The sequence below is a fragment of the Anopheles arabiensis genome, chromosome 3 (genome assembly GCF_016920715.1).
Source record: "Anopheles arabiensis isolate DONGOLA chromosome 3, AaraD3, whole genome shotgun sequence".
NCBI classification, from domain to species: Eukaryota; Metazoa; Arthropoda; class Insecta; order Diptera; family Culicidae; genus Anopheles; species Anopheles arabiensis.
The window spans coordinates 95,119,365-95,131,069 of record NC_053518.1 but is presented as its reverse complement, the minus strand read 5'-3'; the positions used below and the strand labels follow the sequence as shown (position 1 = coordinate 95,131,069).

At 46.0% G+C, this 11,705-nt stretch overlaps 1 protein-coding gene across 1 annotated transcript; it reads left to right on the top strand.

Annotated features, from left to right (window-relative positions):
* The first annotated feature begins 454 nt into the window (after positions 1-454).
* LOC120902820 (multiple epidermal growth factor-like domains protein 10) lies at positions 455-3,842 on the top strand. Its single transcript, XM_040311853.1, has 4 exons — positions 455-620; positions 715-820; positions 896-3,137; positions 3,205-3,842. Exons 1-4 carry the CDS (start codon positions 517-519, stop codon positions 3,237-3,239), a joined length of 2,487 nt encoding a protein of 828 aa, XP_040167787.1. The 5' UTR covers positions 455-516; the 3' UTR covers positions 3,240-3,842.
* The last annotated feature ends 7,863 nt before the right edge of the window (positions 3,843-11,705 follow it).

The following is an 11,705-nucleotide window of genomic DNA, read 5'->3' as shown; positions in this document are numbered from 1 at the left end:
GAGATGCCTATACCAGCGTATACCAAGCAAAGTATTTAGAAGGGCTTTAGCATTTGCACTTTTGAACGAAAAGAAAAAAAAATCTTTTGTGAAAAATGCATTGTTTACCATTCTGTATGGAAATGGCTCAATCATAACAACATTATTTGAGCAAGCAACATGATCTAATCAGCTAGCAAAGAATGTAGGGAATCACGGTTGACTCACAGCCGTATTTTTATACATGCGCCTCACTTTATCGACATAGCCCTACATTCTCCCGTTGTACTATCAGGCTTGTTTACATATGTGTGGTAGCTACATGCATTTCTGTTTTGAACGCGACGTCTATTAGTACAAGAATCTGACACACACTCCCAACGTTTGCGAAGGAAGTTTCCAAGGCGGCGAGTTATTTTGATAAAATTAAAAAATAACAATAACTGAACATTCGAGCTAAGAGCAATCTTCCACCGAGCGACTGCTGCAGTTCAGTCTTGATCAAGCTACCGAACGGTTGAGTCCGCGATTCTGACCATGGAGTCGAAGCAGTTACTCTGGACGATAGGAGTGTTCTATTTCTGTTCACTCCAATTCTTTTCTCAAGCACAAATTGCTCCGTCTTGTAGTATTTCTGTAAAGTAAGTAGAGTCTGTTATAATTTGCTGTTTTTTTATGGTTGCGCGTGTTTTTTATGGTTCTTAATCATGTTCGTACCTATATGTTACTCTACAGACAGCCTTTTGTAAGTAGAGCCAATTCCATTGAGACTGGTACCGTCAACTGTGGAAGATGGAGTCGACGAGAGGTTTCATACCACTGTCATAAAACAACTTGCACCGTGAGTGTTAAATAATAGCAATTTCCTTAAAAACATGCCCCATTTTACCCTGGATTCTTCAATTCTTCTATACAGCTAGATTATACTACAACATCCCAACCAGCGTGCTGCTCAGGGTATTGCACCAACTCTGATGGTTTATGCGTACCGATCTGCAAATCACGCTGCGAAAACGGATACTGTGCAGCACCTGAGACGTGCAAGTGTCTGGATGGATTCACAATGACCAACGGAGTCTGCAAACCCATCTGTAGTCACTGCCAGAACGGTATGTGTGTTGCACCAAATCAGTGCATCTGCAACAAAGGCTATGAGCGCAGTAATGCTGGCACATGTGTGCCCAAGTGCACCGACATCTGTCTGAACGGAATCTGCACTGCCACCGGACAATGTGTCTGTGCGGAAGGGTACTTCAGCAGTCCGGCTATCGCCAACTTTGACGGGCTTGTGAATGCCACGCTATGCGTGCCGAACTGCGATAAGACATGTCAAAACGGCCGATGCGTAGGACGGAATCGATGTCAATGTCACGAGGGATTTCAACCTTCCGGCGATGCGTTTCAATGTGAGCCGATATGTGTGAATGACTGCTCCAATGGCAAGTGCACGGCTCCCAACATGTGCGTCTGCAACGAAGGCTATCGGTTCGAGGTTGATCGTTGTGTCCCGGTATGCAATCCACCCTGTGTGAATGGTGCTTGCAAGCAGCCGAACAAATGTACTTGCTACGAAGGATACTCGAAGGTGCCAGGCTTTACTAACAAATGTGAAGCTGTATGTGATCCTCCGTGTCAAAATGGAACCTGTACCCTACCGAACGAATGTACGTGCCATGCTGGTTATGTTCCTTCACCATCCGCTACTGAGCAGTGTGTACCATTCTGTGATCCAAAGTATGTAGACGTTGAAAATGGACTCTGCGTGGCTCCAAATGTTGTGCGATGCAATGCGAACTATCGTCTAACACAGCATCGACAAAGCAACACAGTAAGCTGTGAGCAGATATGTACCCTACAATGTGTCAACGGACAATGTACGGAAGGGGATCGCTGTGTGTGCCATGAAGGTTACGAAGCAGAAAAAGCTCGTCCCAATCTATGTATGCCTGTCTGTGATCCACCCTGTGAACTGGGCCACTGTATCGCTCCAAACGTATGCGATTGTCACGAAGGGCACGAGAAGCAGGAGACATCGAATCAGTGTGTGCCGACCTGTAATCCGAAAGTAGTCGAATGCACTAATGGCCAGTGTACGGGTGTGAATGTTTGCGAGTGCGATGAAGGATACTCCCTGCAAATCGGTGATGATGGAATCCAACGATGCCTTCCTATCTGTGATCCATTGTGCAGCTTTGCTACGTGTGCCAAACCTAACGAATGTCAATGTTGGGAAGGATACACTCTCTCTGTGACAGCTTCATCTGTTTGTGAACCGTACTGTGAGAATGGCTGCGAGAACGGGACTTGTGTAGGGCCTGCGAAATGCGAGTGTCTAGAAGGCTATATGGCAATCAATGATAGTGCCTGTACACTTTACTGTGATCCCAGAGTAGTCGACTGCGAGTCTGGAGGCAGCTGTGTTGGGCCTAATGAGTGTGAGTGTTTCGAAGGATACATGCTAGAGACAGGCCCTGTTGTTCCTAATCGTTGTAAGCCACAATGTTCCGCTCTGCCAGACAACGCCGTATGTACTGCACCGGAAGAGTACAGCTGTCTGGAGGGATACAATGCTGTATACAATCAGGAAGAGCTCTCGCAATGTATCCCAATCTGTGAGCAAGACTGTGAGAATGGCACCTGTACAGCTCCCAACCAGTGCTCGTGTTATGAAGGATATACAGCGGGCTATAATGAAAGCTGCACTTCCATTTGCGAGAGAGACTGTGAAGCGCACAGTGGTTTTTGTGAAGAGAACCTGTGCCAGTGTAACGATGGTTACAGTAACCTTATCAATAGATACACATGTTCACCCGTCTGCGAGGGATGCAAGCACGGGGAGTGTTTGATGCCGGGCGAGTGCTCTTGTTTCGACGGCTACGAGATGAGCAACGACACCGATTCATGTGAACCACTGTGCGGCAATTGTACAGAAGGAACGTACTGTCAATCCCCCGGAAAATGTGCATGCTACGGAGACGCTACTATGCACGTTGACGAACAGAACAACGTACAATGTATTCCATCTGTAGAATTAGCCCTTCACTCAACTGAGTACATTCTTTGGTTGGCTATTGCTGGTACGCTTGGCGGACTTACAGTACTGTTTGGTATTGTGTACTTCAGGTACTTCAGACCATCTGGTAGCTTTAAGACTACAGGTAATTGAAGCTTTCTTCAAACCATTTAACCAGCGAACTCATTACACTCGTTATGTTCTCTTTACAGGAGTAAGAATGAGTGAAATTAAATCCATTGACTGAACGAGTGATTTGTTATTTGTTGATTTGTTCTTATATCGATTTGCGTTGGTTTGTGCAATGAACATAATCTTTGTGTAAATTGACGCATTTGAAATTATCTTTTCATATGGTAAGCTTTTTTAGATTTTGAAACGTCTTCAAGATTCGTTGTATACGGGAAAAACTAAATCAAAGCCCTTGAAAACTTGCTGCCGAGTAGTTTGTTTCGATCACAAAGCAATTCTAACGCCGCATAATTTCGCGTCGAGACAGCAGTAGCAACAACAGCAAAAAGTCAATGAATAAACGTTATTTACGACCTGCCACGATATATGACTTTGGTACCAGCACCAGACCACCGAGTTTTGCCCTACGAGCACCGGCGAGACGAATGTTATGCCGCGACACCATGAGTTATACGATAACGCCCAGCCCACCGTTCCGTTCCTGTTGAACCAGACGATTCCTAGACGACCACCAATTGGACCCAGGTTTTCAAGCGAAAGTGTATAGTGCCCGCTTTTTACGGTGGACAGAAAAATTGTAGGGAAAAATCATATGAAATGAAAACCACAAACTTGCTGTAAATTATTGCTCAATAATAAATATTTCCCTACGAATGTATACTATTCTCTTTCCCTCTCTTACACTTCCACCGGTGTTCGTAGTTGTCATTCGTGGCCCACTTCAAATCGCATCGTAACGGTTAGCCCTGGTATGCAAAACTCAGAGCTCCACCATAATATATCCACGGTTGCCCTGCGAAGGATGCCTATCCTATCAGTTCTCCCGTTCCCCGAAATGCAAAGCAACCCAACAGCAAACAAAAAATGGGGTCACATAAAACATGCATTCAAATTATTCAAATTGCCATTAAATGATATACTTCCTGCTCCCTCTGATTCTGATAGTCTTTTCATTTGCAATTGCGGTAATCAAGGCGGTCCATCACACATTTTAACCGATGTGTACATCACTTTAATGGGTTAAAGTTTCGGTTTTATGTAAAAGCTCTAGCCTTTAGCCAGCGCTATCGCCAAGAAAGTGAACTGCGAGCGAAGAAATCATCATCACGCAAGCTGTGAAACACGGCTATTTAACACATTGATTAATCATCCGAAGGAGCTAGCTATTAATCATCTGCTGATAGGAGAATCAAAATGGATTTCGATAGAGGCGCCTCAATCAAAAGCTGGTGTATGTGTTTGGTTCGAAAACAATTTAACTCTTAAGCTTCGCTGTGGCATTTTCTTCTACATGTTGGAGTTGGCGTAAGGCGAAGAAGAACAGGACGACCGTAAACCCACATCAAATCGAGCGTTGGGTCGGTTCACTCACCAGCTTCTGCTGATGGTTATAAATGTGTTGATGCGATCAATTGACAGGTAAATTTGAGAATGATATATTTCTACAGCGGCTGTGGATTGGTGCGTTTTTAATGATTGCAGTAATCAAATTGTTGAAAACTAGTTACGATTAGTCATCAGTCTACGGACCATTTAGGCCACTTACATGATGTACGCTGATAAGCGGAGGCTATGATGGAGCTGGTTCTATGCAGTGAGCAATTGTTACAGTCATTCTTATGCTGATAGCTTACTTTCTGTTTACGATTTAAATAAATCCCCTTTCCGCTTGGCAGTCAAGCAGACTCATTGTTCGACGACCAACATTCTTAGGCCCTAAGTGTAATCAACTGTAGCTTAATTCTTCGCGCAGCCAAACACTCCTAATGAAGCTATTTTACGAGTAGCAACCACCAATGACGACAGCCAAACAATCGTTGGGTGTCGAGTGGGCAGTGTGTGTGTATGTGTGTGGGCAACACTCATAAATTAGCATTAATATTGCTAAGCTCACAGTGTCGTATTTTTGCCATTTCCGCAAACTGCCGTTTGTTTCTCTCCTCCCACTCAGTACGCGACACCGTTTCATTTTTATTTCGCGTGGAAAATGTTTTTCCGCCCGCTACGCAATCCATTGGTCACGGCGCTTTGGTGCGTGTCTGTGTGTGTGTGTTCTTTTCGGTGACCCGGTACAGAACACGACCATCGTTTGCGTACAGCGGAGAGTGAACAGGGCATTAGCTTTTCTTAACCACATTCTTATTGCTGGCGTCTTATCGGGTCGCAGTTCACACAAGCCACCTTGCGAGAAGTTGACGTCATGTTGACGCGCTCGGCTAAATCCTAACCTCGCGCAAGGTTACGGGGCGGCCCTTGGGTGACGACGGCCTGACGGTTTGTCGCTCGGTGAAGTAGCTTTTTGACAGCGGAAAGCGATACGCTATTGCATGTATGCATGAAATGAAGTGATTATTACATTTTGCTTTCAACTAAAACCACCCCCACCACCATGCTTCATCCCTGCTCCCGACTCATTCGCAATGGCCAGTGCCAATTTCGTCGGCAGTTTTTCTCGAGCAATTTGTGTGCTCTAATAACTCACCTTAATGCGAACCGTCATACAAATGGCTTTATTTTCCGTCGGCATGCTAACAACGCCGGAAGTTGGGGCCGCGGTGACGTATGAGTGAAAATGGGGCATGTTTGGCCTGACTTGATAGCCATCGGCAAGCGTACGGTACGATAAGAATGGAGCTTGATGCTGAGCTGAAGCCGACGAGTGACAAATGATGCCCGATTATGACACCAGTACAATCTTCTAACGATGTCATTTTCGCACTACCCCTAACATGGTTGATTATTTCGTCAAAACTACGCATAATTCGTGATTAAGTGTGATTTTTTCCACGTCGGCAGCTGATTAGCCTGTGCCAATTTCCATCGCATGAAACATGTTTATTTGTCACCGTAGAACATCATTTTGAAGGTTTAATTGTATGGATAAAGGAAAAGAAATTGTACGTCTTATTTCTAGAACCATTCTACTGATCGTTGTACTGTGAAATCCACATCGGTCATGGAGAGCACGTGGACATGATAACCATTTTATTCGAAAAAGCTTACATATTCTTCGAAAGCCCGCGACGGTGGCCCCTCGGGGCCAATGATATCATTTATCATTACGTCAGCAAGCAGCTACCAGCTACCGATGCTGCCAAAAGCGCGCCATATAAACGGCGCTCCGAACTGCAACAAGCAAAATGTTGCGGTAGGTTAATTTACCAAGCTCACCTTTCAGCTTTTGGGTCCCCTTCAAGCTGGTACACGTGTACACGGTGCTACCTTTTCGTTTTTTGCGCCTCCATTTCTATCCATTACCTCACGACACAAAATAACGAAAGTCGGCTAGCTTTGGCTTCCCTCGAGGGTACAATTATGACGTTTTTGTGTTCTTCGGTTGCTGGGCGCAAAAACTAAATTTATGCAGCGTTAAGGATTCCGTCCAGAGACCTGAGGACACGCGGGTTTTGTCTTTTATCCTTATTCCCCGCGCTGTCACACTTAAAATCCCGGTTAGCTGACGTTGACGAAGGTTTTGTGCCGCGTTTTGGAATCGATTATGGTTTATCCGCAAGGTGGCGCCTCCCGGCGCGTGGCCCTCTACGCCATGCCGTGACGTGTGAAGTGTTTCCGGAAGATTAGGATAAATGGGATGCTAAGTGAGTGTGTGAAACTTTCGTAATGTTGGTAACATGAAATGGTTACGAAAATTGCGTTTCCATTCAAAACTGTCAAAAGTTTGTGAACGATCCTTAATCCAACCTATCATCGAATCGTTTTAGCCTACACATGCGCTCCTAATTGTGGCTACGACAGAAGTTCGAGCAACCTGTGCATTCATGTTCTCGTTACTTTTCGAATCCACTGCCAAAAACAGCTCCAGCGCAAGCAGGAACCTCATGCACGATGGTCGATAATCACAAATTTACCGAGGACAGCGGCGAAATTTAACACATCATCACATAATTCATCCAGCGGACCCTCCCTTTTACGTCCTTTGCGATGGCGAATGTCCGAGATCCGGATGCGGTTAAGCAGAGCGCCAAGAGATGCGACGATACCTGCAAAACACGGCGGCACTTGATTGCTAGACGCGCTGCCCATCTTTCGTCGGGATCGCCTACTCTGTAATTAATAATATATTTCCTGTCTCGTTCAGGAAGGGTCTGCAAGAACCCCGAAGCGCCTTCTATTCACGATCACGACGCCGCCAGTAGAATGTGCAAATTATAGGTCTTTTTCACTTGTCGAGAAGACCCGGCAAGCGTACTTGGGACGGCTAAAGATGCCGAAAAATGGAAGAAACTTCCCTCATCTTGATCGTGACCGTAACCAGGCACCAAGACTCAGCTGCACCAACAATATGCTTACGAGTTTTTTGCTTTGTTTTTTTTCTGTTTCCTTCTTTGCTCGATTTATCTCGTCCGTTTTTTTTTTTTTGACCGAGCAGGACGCTTGTTAAAGTGCGTTTCAAGTCCATGCATCCAGGCCGTTCGGTGCGTTCCAGCCAGGAAGATGTAGTTGTGGGAAGGATAAAAACAAAAGCCATCGCCACAGGAAGGAAACGAAGGGAGTCTGTTGGGCAGGTACAGGGAATGGGAATTTGTCTTCCTGGTTTGGAACCGTCCGCTTTATTTGATCATTCCGCAAAGAACCCACGCTAGAGCTCGCAAAACTAACGCCAAATAAAAGTGAAAACGATGCGGAATTTACACACACACACAAGAAAAAAACACAAATCTTCTCCATTCGCTTTTCACACCACTTTTGTTCCTTCTTGGCATAAGAAATCGATACCCTCTTTTTGCATAATACGGTATGATAAACAGCATTTGCTCACATATTATTAAGGAGTAGTGAGATGGAAATCAGAAGAGAAGCATGAAAGAAGACATACGTTTATTGCTTTGTGAGCTGGTTTGAGTGCTTTACCACAAGAGCATTTCATTTTGAAACTATCTCGAACAAAATCTCGAGCACTAGAAAGCACTCGAGCGTAATGAAGTTTAGTCCTGCTGGATTGACTCACACGTCATCCTTGCGGAGGAAGGCAACATTGTTTCAAAAACAGCTACAGCTAATAGAAAACTAATCCCACATGTGATTTTTCTGCTTCCGTTGTGTTTCTACCGTCCCTAAGACCTCGTCCTGAGGGAAGGACTACGATGACCTAGCATAAGTCACCCATTAACACAAGAGCCCTCGCCTAATCAGGATCTAAATCCAGCGAGATTGTTTGTCACCACACAAATGTGATAAAAAGATAATGGTCTTGATGGATGGTCCACCCATAAAGGAAGACTTGGTGACTCGGCGTGCCCTACGCGCACACTGCCAACTGCTCCATACGGCACACCCAACAATGAGCTACTGCTGTTAATGCTAACGCATCAGATTACTGCTGATATGTGGAAAACGGCCAAACACCAATCGTTAATTGTTGGTAAATATATCAACAAGCCATTCACCTTAACAGCATTGTAGTTTATTGTGGTCAATAGTGCACCCCACTAGGCCAGGCCCGAGACCCACAGAGCTTGACTAATGGCAGCCAGCGCCGAGGGTCATAAAGAGTCGTTCCAATAAGGTCGAAACACACCGCGTTGATAGCATAAATAATGATCCTAGGAAAGAATCACACGGGGAAGGGATGCCGGACGGCCGCGCTTCGCCCGAATGCGTACACCATTAGCCATTAATGTAGAACCACTCCCAACGAGTCATAATGCGCGAGTACCCAGACCAAGCCATCGCCCGGTACGGCACCCATTGTACGAAACGGTACGCAGTACAACCGGAAGCATAGTTATCCTATTACAACATCCCGGAACTACACCTTCAGGGAAAGCCGAACGCACCGCACCGGCAGTTGGAACGCCCCACGTGACTGTCCCATGGAGCGATAATTTATATTAGCACAGAATGCGTTCTCGATGAGCCCCCTTGGTCCCGTCAAGGGCTGTTCGGTGCAGTGCTCGCATTCTGCACCACTGTCAAGTGAGTGAAAGTAGCGAGGAAAAAATTAATTTATAACTGAAATAAAGTGGTTTTTCATTACCATCTTATGGTCCCAAGCAGTCGCCGGGAGGCTAGATCCTCTTGCGCTTCTCGACTGCAAGCGCACACCCAACAAAGTCCAGAAGCGGATCCAGCGCAAACGAACGAGTTATGAGCACGTCTATAAATTACTCCCTCCTTTGCAAGCGGTTCTCAAGACGCAGCCCCGGGAAAGAGGGTGCGTTTGCGTATTTGTATCATCGGCAGGACGAGCATGTTTTTCTTGGCTGAAGCGAAAGGATATTCAAGCGCATTTTTTATCACGCTTTCGAAGCAGGATCAGCGCCAAAGGGTCCCTTTGCGTCATGGTTGCCAGTCTCGATGCTCGTTGTTCTCGATGCTCGATGAATTGCACTTCTCGACAAGACGTTCCGGTTGGGTTGGGATTCCTTCAAGACAGCGCAGCGAGCGCAGGATAGCCATATGTAAATGAAGCTTCTACAGCAAAGTTTGATTGCTTTATGACAGCACGGACGTAACTTCGCTAACTCGACCAACCCAAACCAAAACCAGGGGTGGAACATATTAGGTGGTGTAAATATTTACGATGCCCAACAGCGCGCGACCGAATAATCGTAGCTTTATGGTTCTCTTCTCACATTCACAGGGGCGTGGGGCGCTAATTTCCTTCGACGGTGCATTCGCGGGGTTCGTGTTGTGGTTCCAGCATTTATGGTCCACCTTGCGCTTGCCCCAAATCATCCATCCAAAAGACATCGTGTTCACAAGGAAGTCCCATTTTGCTCGAAGCTTTTATTCCATTCCACTGACGGTTAATAAAAGGGACCCAATTGGAGGTTATAATTTTTATTTACATTCCTGTGTAAAACGTAAGGCAGGTGCACAATCAATATGCCGTACAAATGTGCCGAATGTTTCCAACACACCTTACAATTCGTTTGCCTTCCATCGCTTTGCACCGTGCAAATAAATAGTATTGTCAAGATTTTCCGCCAAGGCTCCGTTTGGCCGGCCATAAACTTACTGAATGTACTGACTTGCCGCGCTCAACTGGTTGCCAGTTTATGGTACTTTAAATTACTTCCCTAGCTTAACCGGGACCTTTCGGGGAGCAGCAAAGATTTCGGGTTGCTGCCCTTCGAAGTACTTGCTGCGTGGCAGGAAAACGTACCGGGCCAAACATAAGAATGCAATTTTATGTTAGACTTGCACCGGAAGGCACGCGGCGCGGCGAACGAATTTTCCAATCGGACCCGTTAAGAAAAAGCGCTTTCAGACTTTCAGGCGAAAAGTGACTGCCATGGGAGCAGGCACAGCTCACGCATTCCACCTGCTGGCACGTATTGTCGTAAATCGATGCATATACACACCCACACACACCCTCCCTCCCGTAGCTATGTACGTTGGCACGTGGATCGGAATGTGAAGCGCAACATTGGGAACCTGTGTTTTCACATAAATTCAATAAACTACAAGCGCGTTACCGATTCGAGTGAACGGCGGGCAGGGAGAGGTGCTCCCCTTCACAGTGAGTACCTTTTGCAATCCTCCACGTGGTCAGAAATCGCGAGCAAAACGTCGTCCCCGTCGCCGTAATCGTGCGCCCGTACGTGCGGCTGCATCAACACGGTGCCGCTGTGAGCGCTTACCGCCCTTGCACTTAGCTCTCTCACGTACGCGCATCCACTAAACACGTTATTATAACACCCTCAGAATCCAGTAATTTATGGTTCTGGGGTTCATCTGCAAACCGCCGAAACGGCAGCCATCCCACCGGAGACTCTAGGTGGTCTCGTTGCATCGAAGCGTCCCGGCCCGGCCGCAAAACCACGTAACGTTCGCCAAAGTCACGGGACGATCCGAACGTTCTTCCGCCACATAACGGCTGCATGCAATCATCCCTCTCTCTTTCTCGCTCTCTCGAGGCATATACATACATATCCCACACATGCACACGCTCTTCCCATGGCTTCGACAAGGAAGCGGAACACCCACACCGTGCACTCAGGCTCCCCTATCTGTTTCCGTTTCTTTCACATGCAAATAGTTCGATTAACGGAACAATGGCCGGGACCAATCGTTGTCGCTGGGCGCTCTCCCGCCCCGTTAGTTCATTTCGAAGGGATATCGCAATCATTCTCTGCCTTTTGGTCTGGCTCTATTCAATCCTTCTCCCGTATCACTTCGACGGTGTCACTGTGCGAGACACACACAACACACAATAGCAAGAAAGCGGAGCAGAGTTTGAACTTTTCTGTGCTTGAACGGTGGCAAATAATTTATGAGACGGTTAGAGTAGAAAAGTAAAATATGATACAAACAATGGAAATTTTTATACATAATAAATGTTGTCTCTTTAATTTAATTAAGCTCTTGTATTCTTTTTCAAATTAAAGGAAAAAAAATCTACAAATAGGTGAGAAATTTTCTTTTTTGAAAATATCAACGAAGCATTCATATTACGCCTGAAGGGTATGCAATACGCACTCCTTCAAACCGTGATGTTCAAAGCGTACTTATGATATCAGCGCCCTGTAGCTATGCAATTGGCACGTTACATCCA